Consider the following 18,802-nt stretch of genomic DNA (forward strand, 5'->3'; position numbering starts at 1 on the left):
GGCAGCACATGCATGAATTCACAAATCGTTAAGGACATGATTTGCATGTGTTTGTCTTGGCTTACCTGACTTCTCAGATAAGTCACTTCTGGAAGTAGCTTTTTAAGCTATAAATACCAACACCAAATAAAAGCCAACATCTCTACACAGAAACTTTGTGTACATATTCACTTTACAAAGTATTGAAAACTTGCACCTTGACACGCATTACATCAGTTCATCAGCTTCCACAGCAAAGTCAACTTATACTACTTATTTATGAAGTTTAATTAAAACCAAAGAGCTGCTTTAGCATATGCACATATAGAGATCTTTTCTACCTTGAAGGCACAAACACTTACTTTTTCTCTTTTAAAAAAAATATACATTCCACTGTTGGAGTAATTTTCACTGTGGGTTTACTTTTTCAAGGAAATTGCCTTTAAAGAGGCAAATGGTACTACAAAGAAACAGAACAGTGGTGCTGGGCATCCAGACAGATCACTTCAGAAGAGCCTAAATGGAAAACTTAATTACATTCTGAGTTAAGAGATGCTCTGTGATTTATTTGTTACTCTGTTCCTTTAAAATCCAGGAAAACATTCAGCCTTAGGGAGAGATCATCTTACTCTCTTCCTCCACTGGGTCTAGAACAAATTGTTTGATTTTTTACTTTAATGCACCTAACTCTAAAGGAAGGGGAAAGACACAACTGATTACAGAAAGTCAGGTAAAACTGGATGCTGCCAAAATCATCACACTTAACAGCTCTCTGTGTCTCAGGCTGCAAAATCCTTGCTTACATTACTGGAGCTCAGTGATGCTGCAAATTACGAAGCATTAATGCAAAATTCAGTATTTTAAAACCCAGACAAAGGGCAGAGCAGCACAAACAAGCTGCATGAAGCTCCGTCAGTAACAACTGCAATTGTCACTTCGTTACATTCAGCTCAGTGACATTCCAGGAAGCTCTAGAACTGCCCAACTCTTCCCCAGATGCCTTTGGTTTTTCTTTCCTCAGTACTAATGCCCGCCTCGCAGTAGTTTTCCTTCCATCTTTATCCATGAAGACTCCTGTGGGGCTTGGATGTGCCCTCGTTCTTCAGATTGAACTCTCGGGGAATAAACTGGCAAAGGACCAGTTTCCACAGTGTAATTCCCTTATTTCCTCCAGCACCACACGAGACAAGCAGCGGAATGTTCACATTCCCACAGCACACCATTCAGTGAGACAGCTCTGATTACCAACATGGTCAAACAAATGCCTTCCTCAATACTTCCTTTTTTTTCTTTTTTAATATTGAGTGCAACAGCACTTGCAGGCAGAATGAGCCCTAAGGCTACATTAACATCAACCAATATGTTCGTGTGTAGAGAGACTTTTCCTGATTACATTTTTTTTAAAACACATGTTTTCCCCTGCCTGTAGAGCTCCTGGAGCTCCTGTGTCACTGTTTCTTCTGTTCAAAACAAAACAATAGTTTTCTAGCAGCAGCTCCCTCAGCACATACAGACTGCAGACAGGCACCCTGAATAAATACACAGCAACACTCGTTTCCCAAAAAGGTCCATAAAAGCAACAGCAAGTAACTCAAAAAAGGAAACTAAAAAAAAAAAATTTAGAAAAACTTAGAAAGAGAAGACATTTCTTCCTATAAACTCTAGTTTCTTCCACTGGCAGTTTGCACTTCACTTCGAAGGAAAACATTGATGCCGCTGCCAAATAAAGCCAAATATTTCCCTCTGAAGATCAAGAGCATTCCTCCTGTTGGTTTTTGTGGAAGAGATTCTGAATACAAAGTACTAAAATATTGTTGTCTGGTCTTTTACCATTAGATGACTTCATAACGATTCCTACAAAACCACAGTTTTTCCGTGTATCACCACAATTTTCCAAGGAAGAATGCTACCAACGGAAAGCTAACAAGAAAACTCTCGAGTTCATTTCAGCTGCAAATTTAGCAAGTTATTAAAGCACGAGAACTAATGACTCAGATGCAAGAACAAGCACAGGCTATACCATGGGCTTCAACATTAGCTGCTGTGGGCGTTCCATATGCAAAATCTGCGTTTAATTCAGGAAATAATGTGACATTTTTAGTCATCAAAGAGCTTAGCAACACAAATAATTTCATCTGCAAGAGTTGTAGCTATTCAAAACGGAATTTCACACTGGAAGAACTGGAACATTTGAAAATTACTAGCTTTTCTGTTTCCCTTGGAAGACAAAAATAAATTTTAATTCCCAGCTACACGGTTCCTGTGTATTGAAATATATTCTGATGCAGGATAAATAGTGTTTCCAGTGATGGTCTCTGCATTAATAAACTTCATAAACAGCACTGGAATCCTTGATAATAAACCCTTCCTTGGTCACCTTGAGCTGAAGACTGCTAAATTTTCCTGATATAAATAATTTCTCTCCGGAAGTATGACTCGTATCAAACAGGCCAATATTCAGCCCATGTCAGCTGGAGCTCAGGATGGGCTCATAAAGCCAACTCCCAACCGCGCTGCCTCGGCAGGGACGTGCATTTGTTTCCTGCAGCAAGAAGTGAGCCACTGCTGGTTTATTTTCTGTACCAGAAAGTTCTGTTTCCACATCCAAATTACTGGAGCATGTTGTTTGGGAGCATAACGGAGACCACTTGATTTCTAAACGAAAGCTGGCAAGCTCAGGAGATGCTGACAGAAACTATTGCTTTAGTCGTCACGGAATATGACATTCTTGCAGCCAGCATGTATTTTTTGGAAACAAATGTGGGACAAAATCCCACAGGATTATGTAGGCTGAAAGCATTTTCTAACTATCATTAAAAAAAAAAAAGTGGATGAAGTGGACCTGATTGACATAATTTATTTAACTTTTTAAAAGCTTTTGACAATATTCCTCCCCAGAGGCTATTAAATGAAACATAATTTTAGGGAAGAATTAAATAATACAATGAGTTTATTTTAAAAAGGATGATAAATGTCCAAGGAACGTCTTGCCAACAAGTAGTACAGAGAATGGCCACTGTGCTGATCAAGGACATGGAAAGTACAAATCAGAAAACTCAGCCTCACTATATAAATGAAAGCCTGAGAAGGGACAGGGATACGGTCAAGAAATGCATGTCATGTGCCAGTAGTGTGTGTTGCAGGAGAAAGATGAAAGAAAGACCCAAGAAAGATAAAAATGAAGCCTCTGTAATCTTTTTTTAAATATCATTTCATTTCCCTTCAGCTGTCCACGACCTGCTTGTTTGAGCTAAGTGCATTACAGAATACCTGAAACTCTTGGGGGCCTATTAACAACCTATTCATACACTGTTAAGGTATCAATAATTTATTGCAAAAGCAGGTTAAACAGCTTATATCAAGTATTTATGCAACATCATCTATCAAAACTGCTGTAACTGCCCTTTGCTTCCATTGATGCAGAAAATTCGAGCTTTTCATACTCTAAAAGAGAATCCACTACTTTACACTTCCTGAACCGTAATTATTTTATAAACTCTGTATTAAAATAGTTTCTGGCTAGTGTTCTCCATCACTGCAGCTCCTTCCCCACTGCTCTGTTCTTCTGCTGGATGAGTCTACACCAGGGTGTTCCTCACACTGTGGCTGTTTTCAGTGTCACCTTTGTGAAATGGCAGAAGTTTCCTTTAGCTTGCACTATGGTGTTCTAGTTTCTAGTTCTAGAAACTTCTGGAAGCCAGTGACAAAACGTCCAGAGAACTGTAATCTCTTATTTGATTCTACTAGTTTTGAGAGTAGTCTATACTGTAAAAAAAGGAAAATAATTTAGAGGCAGATCCTAATTATTACTCTTTATTAAGATTATGCCAAGGGAGCGGGGGAACTGACTAAATACAAATACCTCATAAAACAAAAGAGTATGTGCACCACTTGACACTGAACAAAACAGACTCCATTTCCTTTAAAAGCCCTTCACTGGGTCTTAGGATGTTGCTCCTATTCCTGCTTAAGACTTTTTATTTGTCCTTTTTCATCCTCAGGACAAATCACGTGCTCAAAAAGGGCTATATTTAGGTATGGTTTCATACATCATATGTCAAGTTATCTTCTAGTAAATCTTTTTCCAAGGTGCTGTATTTTAAAAATCAGCCAAGCTCCCCATGCTCGTGCAATTCATGGGGAAAAAGGGAATCTTGCAGTTTTCCCTGAATTTTGCTCAATGTAAAAAAAGATGGCTGTAACCTTTAACTTAGAGAATAATTAATGTTTAGAAGGTATGTTAGCCAATTGGGGTTATAACAAATTGTTGTGCAGGCTTAACAAGGAGCTATCAAATAAATTATTTCAAAAGTTCTCACTAAGGTGAGTGGTCATTAAGGTAAAGGTTTTAACAGAGTCATCTTCCCAAGAAACACTGACATGGTTTCTGTTACTATGAGAGAATATCCAGACAAGTTTAACTTATTCTCTGTTACACTCCCCCTACTAAATTCAGTGATTTTCCTGAGGAGTGGTCCCCTGGCTGTAGTTCAAGGATATAAGGAACCGTTCTTAAAACCAAACTCATTTCAGAATTCACGTGGGTCCTGACTCTCTTTCCGAAGTTCAAGAGAGAACATGAGTTGCATAAATGCAGAAAAGCCTTTGTTCAGAGTGCTGGAATTGAGCTCATTTGTGCCTTGCACCCATGACCAGGGTCAGGGATGAAAGCTGAAGTACCCAGCAAACCTTTAATGGCCGTTAGAGCAAACCGAGGTGACACACAGAGCCTGAAGGAAGCAGAGAGAATGTTCTGGTAAAAGAAACACCTGCCTGGGGGTTATGTGGATCTGTGTTATGCAGAAAATATACAGTGAAATCCTTGCAGGAAGGTGCAGATACAAAGAGGATTGCTGGATTTTTTTTTTCCAATGTATTAAGGATGGATAAATTCAATAATCAACTTGACTAAAACCAGAATTGCCCACATTCCAAGTTCCTGTTTAGTGGGGACTCTGCATTTACAGAGAAGCCTGTTCTTTTCAGCAGAGCAACCAAAAAAACCCAGGAGGCAGGACACAGTGGGAAACTACTGAAAAGTATATTTTTACATTGCCTAATTGGCATCTTGCAGTGGTAGGAGAGGGAGGTGACCTTGACATCAGAAAAACTATATTATTACCACAACACAATGGATTGTAGAAGACAAGAAATGACAAGACATGGCATGCTAGACAGAGCAGAGGATTTTGAAGTAGTGGTGTTGAAAACATGAATGTGAAGCTTCAATCTGACATTCTGGTTAAAGATGGAAGGAGAAATTCAGCTGAGTACATAATGAAAAAATGTAAAGATGTGCCTATACCCAATGTTATTTTAGCAACTACATTTTTAACAAAATGGATCATGGGGTATCACATGCATGAACAACCCTAGATAAAAATAACTGATCACAGCAAGTTACAGTGAAAAGATCCCACATTTTATACATTAAGTCCTTTATTTCTTTTACCATGACTGGTGTGACTGACTGTGTTGGCATAAAAAGAGAATGGAGACACCAGTTCTTTCTTCACAGAAGATCACAGTATCTGTGACTGCAGTGTTACAGTTATGTCTCGTGAGGCTTCTTTTCCTGTTTTATTGTTAAGGCAAACTACTGAACTGCAGAACATGATATGGTGACAGCAAGGTGAACAGACAGTTATAGTCACTGGCCATTAATGGAACAAACCACAGCACTATATAAGATGGAAAGGTACAACTCTTAACCCTGGAAGTAGAAATGATAACTGGGCAAGAGGATAAGGAAACATATATAGCTACAGCCATGACAAACTGCAGAGGATTCACAGGAGAGTCTTTGCCAAGAATTTTAGGTTGTGTCTACACAGTGATGTCCACAGATGTTTGTCCTGACACTAAATGATGTACCACAGTTACAAGAAACAAAATAATCATTAGTGATCACCAGATGCATGAGGATCAGGGAATGGAAGGAGCAAGGACATATTCCTTTAACACAACAGCAGTGTTTTCCTAATTCTGAATATTTCACACGGTTCATCACAGCACTGTTTGGTAGATATTGTTTAGCCATATTAACAAAAATCAAAACTCCTCCAAAAGCTATCAGAAACACTCTGCAACAGGGAAGGTGTCCTCGGGGAAGGTGACGGTTCTCGTTTCAGCACTGCCTAGTGTGGCGTGTTCCCTGAGTCACACAGGGATGAGCAGCTTTTCAGCTTCCCCAGTTCTCCACCAACACTGCAGCTGCATCTAACCCTGTCTTGTTGAGCCCAAAAAAGACTACAGAACTCCAGAGAAAAATGCCAGAAGTCCAGAATATTAATGGCATCAGACTTTCTGCCGACGGTTCTGACACTTCAATGACTTCCATCATTGCAACACCTGAGCATTCACAAATGCAAATAAATTTGTCTTTATGATGCATTAAAAAATAAGAACGTATAATCTCTTATGTGTCCCCTCTTTTTAATGCAGTACATCTACAGGAAAGAAGGAACAGGAGCAAATGCTCAAATAATTCCAGGATGATGCTGGATTGCATTACTCAGTTCGCTCAGTCTCGTTTTGCCCATTTGAATCAAAGTTGAGGGTGATTTCTACCAGAAAGAACATTCAGTTGCCACTTGCATAAGGAAACAGAAATAGTTAACAGGAATTGTAGAGCACAACCCACCAGATGTAGAGACATTTTTATAGGACTGTGAGAGCTGAAAGCCCATCCCGATTCTACTGATGTAGCAACTCGCATGAGCTGATCTGCAAATTTTCTCCATCAAATGGCAGCAAAATGGTTTTGCCACAAAATCAGGAAGTCACTGACTATAAACTTTGCACAGGGAAGATCCACCAGTGGCAATCAGAGCTGGAAATCACTAATGGAACTTTGGGTCAGAAAGTGGTACTTTATCATTTACTGCAAAGCAGGGCTGAAATGCAGCTTTGGTTCTTCAGCTGGATGTTCACAAAATCAGGGGGCGTTTAGGACAGGAAAATTTGCTTATGGGTGCCAAATATTCCTGATCCAATGAAATGGTCTTCCCAGAGATGAGGGAGGCATTTTTTCCAAGCTGGTTTCTTAATATATCTCATCTAAATAAGAGAAATTAATCTCCTTTAAGCATCACTGTAACTACAAGAACAAAATTAGAAGCTAATATTCACCCAAAGGACACAGCTTAATTACCTAAAGATGAACCATTTAAAATAACTTGAAGAACATTTAGGACATGTTATTTTAAACATCTCTTACGGTTCATTTCTCTGCATGATAACTTGGCTTAATTACTTATCTCAGCTTTAGTATCAGATCTGTAAAAAAACCCGTCTGTTAATTTGAAACATGTATCAGCTATCACAGCGCCAGAAATGCGAAAATTCAGAATAGTATGGCTTTCAGAAAGAGCATTCCTCCTCTCTTTCTGGAGCTCCTAAATCAGCTTGGCCCATGCACTCATCACTGGCTAATTCTACAGCCAGACTTGTCCAAGTTTATTTCTTTTTTCAAAGTCTTCCACTTCATTCAAGCTACCAACTGCGTACAGGAGGCAGGGCAGCTTTCCAAAAGAAGGTATTTATTTAAATTGCCATGCTTCCAAAGTTAGAAAAGAACATAGTGTTGCACTGATGCTATTCACCTCAGCAAAGACTTTCTACCCTCAAGGTTTCTCTGCTTGCTTGCACGGACACAGATGGCAAGTTTCCATGCTTGGCCATTCCCTGGCAGACACTGGCATTTCTGACAGACTTAACTTGTTGACAAATCATAAAATGGGAGGCTGAAAATATTTTGAAGCTTGGAAAAGTGTTTACGGTGTACATGCTTCCACATATGCACAAATTATTCATCTATCTTTCCCACATAAAATGTGCATATATTTATAAACAGTTTGTTTAGACTTCTTTCTAGACAAAACTCATTTACATACCTTCTTCTGTGTGTTCTTCAAAATATCTCACAAAACAGTAACACATAAATAGCGTTGAGACACAGTGTAAAACCTAGCAGTGATTAGAACATGAATAAACTTCCTCTAGTTCAGCAGTTTTACAAGAAACAGTTCCAGGTTCTTTCTCACAGCCCAGTTTTTCTGCAACAGAGCTATGAAATATAGGAGAGATACAGAGAGCCTTAATTTTCAATAACAGCTTTCTGTGACAGCAGAGATCTGCTTCAACAGATATCTAGGCTTCAACTCCCTAGGCTTCAATTCAAGTCCTTGCCTTGAATTAGCAAAAAGTGAAATAGTGATAGTCATTATTTCCCATCCCACCTCTCATTTTCCCTGAATAGAAATTTTTTAATGTTTTTATAAGCATTATACATTCGTGGGGCCAGATAAAGATTTAGGAATTGTACAGCAAAATTCCTGAATCTCAAACAGGACCTCTGGTCTCAAGGTTTCCACAAACAGCTGCCCACATCCAGCACCACTTCAGGGAAGGAGGAGTGGGACTTTTAAAATTCTCTTTTTAAGGACTGTTTAATGCAAAACTGCAAGGGTGAGAGCAAGTACCACCATAAAAACAGAGGCAGCTACTCATTCTGTGTTCAGATGTGTGTTCCTCCCCAGGGAGAAGATTCTCTGAGCTGGATTCTGGTTTGGGATAAGTTGCCTGCCAGGGGCTGTCATTTAGACCTGGAAGCAGGGTGGAGGTTTCTATCACATCTTTACATAACAGTTTGTTACCAGTAAGATTTGGATTGACCTTGAGAGTTGATTGACCCACATTTCTCCAGGGACAGGCCCAAAGTTAAAAGAAGATTGAGTAAGGGTAGGTCCTTTGGAATCAGCATTCACAAACAAACAGATAAAAAGCCCAAACCAACACCTCAAGTTGGGCAGCTAAATGATAACACAGAAACTTTAGAAAGAGATTATAACTGATATTTTCATCAGCGTTTTGGTAAGTCACAGCCTTCAGATAAAGCTCATGTCAATGTGCAAATCCTATAGCAAAATTCCTTTTTTAACCAAAACAAGAGAAAAATTTATATAATGCAGCTCCGTGGGGAATTTTTCTGTGACAGTTGACAGCCATTAGGCTTGTTTGATGCTTATGAGGGCAGACAGCTCCTTCCCTCACCCGTCACTGTTTAACTTCTAAATTTGTGCTTAAAATCCGTTTCCAGCTTCAGCTGCTTTTTCTGGGTTCCCTTTACTTCTCTGACTAATCTGAATGTCATTTTAATGTTTTCATAGGCATGGTAAATTCCCTAAAAGGACAAGTGGGACAAGGAAGATATCAGAGAAATATGCATTTCATGTATGCCACACGATGCTGTCTCGTTCTGGCTGCTTAAATAAGGACCAGAGCCTTCTTTTCCTGTCTAGTATTTTTGTCTTAATAAAGCCAGTCCTTTCCCCCCCACCCCCAAATGCACACAGACTTACTAACACAAAAAGGCTGCCACTGAAGCACTGTGCTTACATGGAATCATTATAAATAAGGCAGACTGGACCTGATCCTGTCTCCAGCAGGAGAAGCTTCCACTGCTACCACGAGGAGCTCTGTACATTTTTTTGTTCCATCCAGACCAAACAAAGAACAGCCAAGCTCTCTTAGAACTGTTGACTGAAAGATTTTTGGAAGCCAATGATCTCCTCTCCAATAAAGACACCAATATCTACACCAGATTACAGTCAAATTAAACTGGAGAGGGGAAGAACTGGTGTTCAGAATTGAAGTCCTCAAAACACCTGAGGTCACCCAGGCACTTACGTGTTCTCTCTTTTATAATTTCATCCAGTTAACATCTCCTCCCCCACCAGCTAACTGGTGTGTTAGTTATTGTCTAGGTAAACAATACATAATGCTTTAATCTTTGTTCAAAGTTACTGAAACAATAAATTCCAGCATATTCATCTATTTACATACTCCCTGTCCAAAACTGTATTACTGCAGTCTCCATACCTTCTGAATTCCAATTCGAGTTAAGTAAAGTCAGGTTCTGATTTGTTAAGACTAGTGACAGATTGCTAAAATGAATTTTAAACACAGACTGTGTGTTCATGAAAATATCAGATCTTTACTTCTCCTAATTATAATGAAGTTTACAAATACTTATTTCAAAGAGGGAGTTTTTCAGAAAGGACAGAGCTGTATTTCTTAGAGGTACTGTAGGTGGGGGCCTCACTTCTTTCCTTCCAAGCAGCAAACAGGATCAACCCTCTGAGAGCAGGTATACCATGCCCAGACTGAGAACACAAGGCACACAGAGCACCAAACAAGGACAAGCCAGGTACTGCAGAAAATTATCAAAGATCAACTGAAAAAAAAGATGAAGGGAAAGAATTACACCTAAGCAACCTGACCAGTAAGATCTGGAAGAAGAATGTGGCTTTTAATTCAATTAACCAAAATATGTTCAAACCAATATGGAGTAACTGCTGGAGCACAAAAATGAATCTTCTTCGGGAATTCAGCTTTTTATTTCTTGCTTACACAGTGTCTAACAGTAATTATATATATATATATATAATGTCTGCTTATTAATCATATTTAGTCATATTTCAGTGAATTTTCATTTTCTCTTTTAGCTTGTTTACTGATGAAAAACAACATATTTAAGCAGATGTATAAAATTTGAGTTGTGAATCTAAAATTATAACACTCCATAAGACAAACAGTCTTGCCCCTGAGCAGGATCCTGATGCTAGTTAGAAGAAATGTCCCAGATTTAGAGTGTTGAACAGCAGTGACAAGGTACAGGTAAAGATGTAAGAAAAATGTAAATCTTTTTATTTCCTCCTGGACAACACTGACCTTGCCTGACCTTGCCTCAAGGATTTACTCCTCTAGGAATCAGGCTACTGTAATTCTATTTGATGCTGTTCTAGTCCTTGCACTGCTCCCATCTGCACAGTGTTTCACTGTTTTCCAGGTCCAGCATTATAAGCAGCAGGCTCAATGCTATTTTCTTTCTTTCTTCCTCCTTCTGTAGGGAAACAGCATGCAAAATTGTATTTCCTTTTATGTGAAAATAGGCTGTTTCTTTTTTCCTTAGTGGACAGTAATATACTGTTCACATGCCATGTTGTCATTTCCATACCCATCCTAAACATCTGCTTTCTTCAAAAGAAAAGAGGATATCTAAGGTGGACTTATCTTTACAACTCTGAAGAAACAGAATTAAAGAGTAGAAGGAACTTGAATAGGAAAAAAATCTTCTCTTTTACAAGTCCCATCACAGAAATGCAATTCTACCCAGATGCCCCACATGATTTATCCACAAAGGCACATTTTTCCTGAAGAGCTAAGTATGCTTTCTATAGGAGGAGCACTACAGAAACATCACAAAACACCCACTTGCTCAATAAGGAATAAACACTTCCAAGAATTCCAGTCCTCTCATCCTTAAAACCAGAACTGATCACAATGCTAAGCCAGAACACGTACTCTCTGGAGAAGACAATGTAATAATTCCCCAGGATTTTCATTCTGAAGTTCAGAAAGCTGCTGAAGTTCATTATTAAGGTTCCCCATATCAACAGATGACTTTGCAATTAAGGATCTCAGCCCAGGAGTCTGACCAGCACACAGAATTAGTCACACTTGCTGTGAGGAGAACACACTAATGTGAACTACACAGGTTATTTAGGTAAGGAAAAGAAACAAAATGGGCCATCTGTGCTCTCATGGTACCAAGTTCTGTGCATTAGTACAACCAGACACAATCTGTAATTTAGAACACGTCAATAATTCAACTGTTGTCAACTGCTCAATGAATTTGTTGTCTTCATTAAGCTCTTAAATAACAATAGTATTAAGCTAAAACATAATTTGACTCCTCCAGCCTGTCTTACAGCAAAAGGTACAAGAAGCCAAGTACAACCACGACAATGAGGGTTTCAGAGGCATATCCTGAAGGACTTACTGTGATGATCAGCCCTTTCTCCTGGAAATATTTCACCAGGGGGACGACGTTCTGCTTGAAATTCATGAGTCTCCTCTGGGTGGCTTTCAGGTTATCATCAGGTCTCCCCTGCTGCTCCGCACGCTTCAGTAACCTCTCCTTCAGCCTTTGGCTGGAACATGCCAGGAACACCACCAAATCCGGGGTGCAGATCTGTGGGAAGAGCAATTCCAGCAGTCTGGTTAAGCTGAGTATCCAGCACCGCCCGACTCAGCAATTCCATTGTCATGGGAGGCTCAGATATGCTACGATTTCATAAGCTGGAACTTGATGAAGCCATTTGTTTTCTGTTGTTTGTATTTTTTAAGGAACATTTGCAGCCTTAAGGAGGAGGTGAATCAATTTGCTTCACCTGAAGCGCTAAGGAAAAAGTTTAAGGAAAAAAATTTACCTCACACCAGAAGCCTTCTCTAGACTATGCTCATCATTTGCATTACCAGAAGGTTCCCTTAGCTAAGTTTTTTTAAAAGAGCAAAATAGGAATGTCCTATATTCTGCAGGAAAATGGTTGTATGGTTTCCATCTAAAAGCTCTTTCAATAAGGTGGTATTTCAAATCCCACAGCCGCTATGAAGCTAATTGATGGCCTGGTCCCAGTGAAAACAGACCTGTTCCAAGAGCCACAGTTCCTTAAAACACCATTTTGGTTCCTCTAAATATCACTAAAGCTTAAATGCCCTTTTCAAGAGGCTGGGTGTGGCAGCTAAAAGGATTTTAACTTCCCCTATCCCTTTTGGTCGGTGTGGTGAGCCCTGGCCTATGTCACACCCCTCCCTGCACTAAACTTCAGGAAGTTCAGCCTTATGGCAATGAGAAATTTCTGCTCTTTCCCAGTTAAATCTTCACCATAAGTTGTGGTTACTCGTGCTGCCAAACACTTAAAGAAGAGACACCTCTGGTGCTTGATGGGGAGAAAGCAAAGACAGCCCCACCTTTTCAGGAACGCTGCTAAATGTTCACAGGCAACCTTTAGGGGTCACTAATACTCAGTCCACATGGTGAAAAAAACAGAAGTCTTGGAATCATGGAGTCAGTTAGGTTGAAAAAGACCTTTAAGATCATTGAGTCCAATCCAGCACTGCCAAGTCCACACTAAAACACATCCCTAAGTGCCACATCTACACGTCTTTTAAACATCTCCAGGGATGGTGACTCCACCATTGCCCTGTTTCAAGGCTTGACAACCCCTTCCACAAAGAAATTTTTCTTTTATTCAACCCAAACCTCCCCTGGTGCAACCTGAGGTTGTTTCCTCTCACCCTGAAGTCACTCAGACACTTAAATTCACAGGATTTTAAAAATGAGGCTGCAGATGTATATGAACCACATTCCTAAGATCTGGTTTTGTTCTTTCCTCTACCTGGCTGCTGCAAAGAAATCCACCTCTCTTTAAAGATTTCACTGCTCTAGTGCTGCCTTTTAAAACACACCAGAATTCTCTGCAAGGAGCATTTAAGATAAAAACAAACTGTTCAAACTTTTATCTGCTTACAGATTAGAAAGGGTTTATTTGTTCTCACACGCAAGCACAAAGTCATTTCTGCTGCCTTTACTTACCTGAACAAAAGATTTCATACTTTAACTAATATTAGTAAAATCATTTGCTTCCCATTCTAGAACTGACATAATCTCCTTATTTTGCAAATGATGGTGGATGCTCAAGAATGCTAAACAGAGATTTTTTTCTTGATGTTTTCTATCTACAGAATAATTTTGCCTCTGTTCAGCTTGATAAGACGTAAATTTGATAGTCAAATTTGAGCTATGCAAAATTATCACTAAAACATCCACATGTATTCTAAGTATTACTGTGTAAACAGTAAGTGATTTATATCTTTTTGTTAATTATACAGTTGTTACTAATACATTGGTATTGAGGGCCAGAACACCCCAATTAAGCTTCTGAATACTCTCTATATCTAGGTCCCTCTACCCAAGGATGTTAAATTGCATAAAGACAACCCTATTCCTAGTCTGAATAGTCAAAACTTCCCAGGTGGACAATCTGGAAAATTAATAACCAAGTTTTTAAAAGAAAAAAAAATCCCATCCAGCTGGTTTCTGTCATTTGAGGAAATACAACTTTTAAGTATGGTCTGGCCTTTTTTACTGTCAGTGTGAGCAGAAAAAGGTTCTTCGGAAGTCAAAAGAAACAAATACAACTTTTGCAGCCTGGGGTAATGCTCATTAGCCTTTACAAATGAGCTCACTGACAGGGCAGGATATGGATATGAGGAAGCAGAACGTGGTGAAAAAGCAGAGCCATTTTCAAGCAGTGAAGGGCAGCCTGAAAAGCAGCACCAGCTGGCAGGATGGTGGCCTCTCAATCATTACAGAAAATTAAATAGGATTTTAAAGAAAATCCAATTATTTTTTACACACATTGTAGATGATTGGAGACATGAGCACACAAACTACAAAAATACTAGTTCTGGTAATTATTTCTGAGTATCTATTAGATTTTGAAACAATTAACCTTATAACCTATTATTTTTAAATAACTGCCAGTGGGAGAGAAGCTCCCCCCTACCTCTAACACACATACCTCAATGTCAACAAAACTAGAGTAATTCTTCCTTCCCTTTTCAGACTATTGTAAATACAGAGTTGACAGAGGTATTCTGTCCTTCCATGGATGAATTAATTATGACAGTTAATTTTACTACCACACAGCAGCTTTAAGGCACATAATTATTCACATGAAAGACTATGAAAGCAAGTTTCTGTGTTAGACTTTAGTGCAACATGGACATTATTAAAAGCAGCTCTGTTAAATTAAGGTTACTTCACTAGCAGTAGAAGAATAATGAGGAATTTGGGAATTCAAAAAGCATACAGTAGGAAAAAAACCCCAAATTATGACACAGATGGATTCTGAAAGAAAACAGTGGAGATTTCAAAGCCTGTTAGGTCATGGAACTGTCTCATGAAAGGGAATGGCTGATGAACCTCCCAGTGGGCTGAGCACAGACACAGCTCCAGTCCCAGGGTGCATATCCAGCTGATTGAAGCTTCCTAAAATATATTACACAGGGACTCCAAAATTGCAACTGCAAATCAGGGACCTAATAAAGTGAAGGACAAAAGGAGTTTATATACAAGTGAGTAGTTTTATTTAACATTTCCATTTCTGTGGATCCTAACAACAGTGGCAGAAAGATGCCCAAGATGCTCCAAGCTGCATCTCCCTTCCAATGCTCCCTCCCAGACATCTCCAGGACTGCACCCACCCAGCCTGTGGAGTCACACCAGCCCTCCCCAAGGGCAGGACTTGAACTTTTGTGTCCACAAGACTTCACCTACAGCATCAAATCCTACAGAGAGCACTTACAACACACAGATCACTCATGAAATTATCAGCCCTAAAGGAAAAAGAGGCAGAAACCAAAAGAGGGTCCCTTGCTTCACACAAACACCAGAGTGCAGCTTTCCACAGTCAACCTCAGTTCCTTAAAGAAACCATGGCTGAGAAAGTGCAGCCCCCTAGGAAGGGAAGGATCTCAAAGCCCTGGTTGAAGGTGAGCAGGTTCTCAGCTGCTTCCAGTTCCCACAAACTGCACTGGCTGCAGAAGTCACTTCACATTTAAGAAAATGGGAAAGCAGTCCCTGGGCTTCATTTCTTTTTTTTTCCCCCTAACTGTAAAATGAGGATAATAACAAGGTACATCTTGAACAAATAATTAATTAATTAGGTTTAATTATTTCCTTTTGCTTTTAAAAATGGAAAGTTCTCTACAGGACCTGAGTACTCTTGTTGTTTTTTACAAGTAACAGCAACAACACAAAAGACAATATCAGAATCCCAGGAACTAAGACCACCTTTTTCTGACACCGTGGGTTTTGTAACTCAAAATATATTTCACTCACAGAAATAAAATGTCAAGGAAAACAATGTTTTAAAATTCTCAGTTCAAGAAGCCTGGTTTCAAATGAAGCACTGTCTGAAAAATTTTCTGAAGTGTTAAAAAAAAATAATTCAAGCGTATCTGAAGTAGGAATATAAAGCAGACTCTGATTATGTGGTCTCTATGAATTCATCCTTTACCTGCAGAATATGCATCTTTGTCATCAGAAAGTAGTTGAAAACCATGTCATAAACACAAGATGCACAAAAGGGTAACATCTCTCCCATATCCACAGGCACACAGACCTAACAGCACTTAATATATTCCTCCTACAGGTATTTACAACCTCCAGGACACAACCTTGAAATGCTATTGATATTTCACTGCTGTTTTCATGAACCATTCTGCTTCCACTTCCCTCAACTGTACCTGCCTGCAAGACATGCTTATGGATACTCTGAGCTGGAAAGGAACAGGATAGGGTGAAAATGTGGACATCTGGGATTACTCCTCTAGAAACATATCTATTCTCCTAAGTAAATATGAATACAAATTGCTTTGTTTTCTAACGAAGGAATGACTCATTTGAAACAAAACTTCTTTTTCAAACTCAGAACTAAGTGTTTTATGGCCAGGGAATAAGTTTTATTCCGAGACTCAGCTTGTGGAAAAGGTTCAGAGAACTACCACAGCCAGAAGAACTGGATTCCTTCCTGCTGCTTTCCCACAGCACACTCATCTGCTGCTGAGGGCAGAGGGGTTTCTTCTTATCCAGAAATGCCTGTGAGGTGGGATGTGGGGCTCAGGGAAGGCAATTTGGCTACTTCCGAGCTGGAAGTCAGCAGAAGGGAGAATCTTTGCCAGTGGGAACAGGCAGGTTTGTTGTTATTCCACTGGAACGAGACGAAGAGCATATGGCACCAACTCAGAATAAAAAACTGGTGGGTACACCCTCTCATTTTTTAGAATAGTATTTACTAGTAAGTAAATCCCACTCTCTTTGGGTTTGAATCTCCTTCCTGAACTGGAACCAGGAGTAAATTGAGAGTAATTGTATGCAAGTTGATGGTGCTATTGACATTAAACAGTACAAGTGGAGAGATGCCCTCTTTTCTCTGGGGATATTTTCTACATCTCCTCTTGTTAGTGAGAATAGTGTGGTTGTTTGGTAGAAATAAGATGATTACACTCTCTCTCATTAGTCCTCATTAGGCAAAAGATGAAAATGCTCTGTTTCTTAATTCCTGGAATGTTCTCCCAGATACTCCTGAGAAAACTGACAGCTCATGACCAATTGCCATTAATTTAACAGGGTGTTTTATTCTTATTGGTAAAGGTTACTAGTAGCTAGTTTATGTTCATTGTATGTGTGCTCTCCCTTGTAATTACTGATTTTCTTTTTATAGTTCCATCTCTGTTGGGTTACTAGACTGTTTGCATAGTTTTTTCTCGTTTCAGAAAAGCAAAATCACAAATCATGCTGTCAAAGAACGAATCCTGTCGGTAGAATTTTTTCCTGGTAACTGCTTCTGAACCACATTCATACCACCCAAGAAATAAGTTTCCAGCAAACTGCCCAGAGCACATAATTAGGCCCCCTGATGATTGAGAGAGACTGGTGTGTTTAGGGAAAACTGATTCAGATTTTCACCTGTGTAGGGTAGCTAACTGATAAAATATGAATGTTAATGAGATAAAGAAAGGTCTGAGCAGACCTCTGCTCCAGAACCACTCATCAGGCACCTCCATCCACTCTCAGTTTTGAACATCTGGTCCTCTCCTGAGGCCCAGCAATGGATGAGCTCTCCCTCACCAAGGCTGAGCAGCAGAGAAAAGCCCTGCTCCAGGAAAACAGGAATCCTGAGCTCTAGGGCCTCTCACCCAAGCAGAAAATGGAACCACTGCCTCTCTTTCTCTGGAGGGTGCTCTACCTTCCAGGGGAGAAGACAGATGATGGTAAAAACATTCCAAAGGCTTCCTGGTCAGGTTTGGCTTTAAGAGAGCAACATAAAACTCACAGGGCCAAAGACAGTGAACAAGAGGAAGCACAGCAAAGCAGAGTGCTGGTGTGGTGGTCCTCCCACTCCTCACACCGACCACGGGGTACTTATCCAGTGGGGGATGGTCCCTGGATCAGTGAAGTGGAGATTTAGGGGAAGGGAGACGGAAGTTGAGGAGTTGAAATTAAGACACACTGGCTGTGATACAGAAAATACTTTTACCAGAGCAACAACCTCTCGCAAAGAACAGATCCTTTCCCCTTCATAAGATTCACCACCAGGCTGCATTCACTTGCCCAGCTGTCCTGGAGCCCTCACTCCTTGCCATATAAATTTAAATTTATCTTTTACTGAAATATAGTCTTGTCACCCAGGTCATATATGACAAAAATATTTTTTTAGATAATTTCTACAAAACCAGTTTTCCTATTTTATCAAATAATTAAATTATACCCATTAATGAACAGCCATTGATTCTAATACCTGTTCTACATTTATGTCACTACTTAAAAAAAAATCACAATATATTTTAAGCAAACTACATGTGTACTTTATTGACACTAACAAGGTTAATACTGGTGAAGGAATTAGATTGGAAGGGAAGTTACACACGTGAATGGCTGAAAGTAGGGGGAAAAAAACAAACCATAGCAAAGCAGTAACAGAAACTAACTGTGAAATCCAGTTAATTGTTTCTCCTGGGAAGGGTAAAAACCATGTGAGAGATTACACAGAAAGTCAAACTGCAGTTTTTTCCCAAGTCCTTTGAGTTCAATACACCAGTCAGAGGCCTTTCATTACAGTGGCACTGGAGAGGAAGATATTTAGGATGCTTCAGCATGCTGGGACTAGAGGGGACTTGCTGAATTTCAAGCTGACAGGTTAATGGTAAATAAACCATTTTCTCCTTGGCATTTTCAAATGTGTCCTTGAAATCTAAACACCTTTCTACCATTTGCACTCAGCAGAGATCACGGATAGCTTAGAAATTTGTGATTCAGGATAGTTTCATGCCCAGGATCAAACTGAAAGGCTAAATACAGCAGTATTAAATCTGCACTGCTATGCAGAAGGATTTTGAAATGATCAAAATG

General features: G+C 39.5%; 1 protein-coding gene across 1 annotated transcript in view; it reads right to left on the reverse strand.

Moving 5' to 3' along the window:
• AK5 (adenylate kinase 5) overlaps positions 1 to 18,802 on the reverse strand; it is a 77,320-nt gene that overhangs the window by 45,704 nt on the left and 12,814 nt on the right. Inside the window, exon 6 of the mRNA XM_027649286.1 lies at positions 11,825 to 12,016. Coding sequence (XP_027505087.1) covers positions 11,825 to 12,016 — 192 coding nt within the window. The remainder of the gene's footprint in view (positions 1 to 11,824; positions 12,017 to 18,802) is intronic.

The sequence above is a fragment of the Corapipo altera genome, unplaced genomic scaffold (genome assembly GCF_003945725.1).
Source record: "Corapipo altera isolate COAL_440 unplaced genomic scaffold, ASM394572v1 112, whole genome shotgun sequence".
Taxonomy (NCBI): Eukaryota; Metazoa; Chordata; class Aves; order Passeriformes; family Pipridae; genus Corapipo; species Corapipo altera.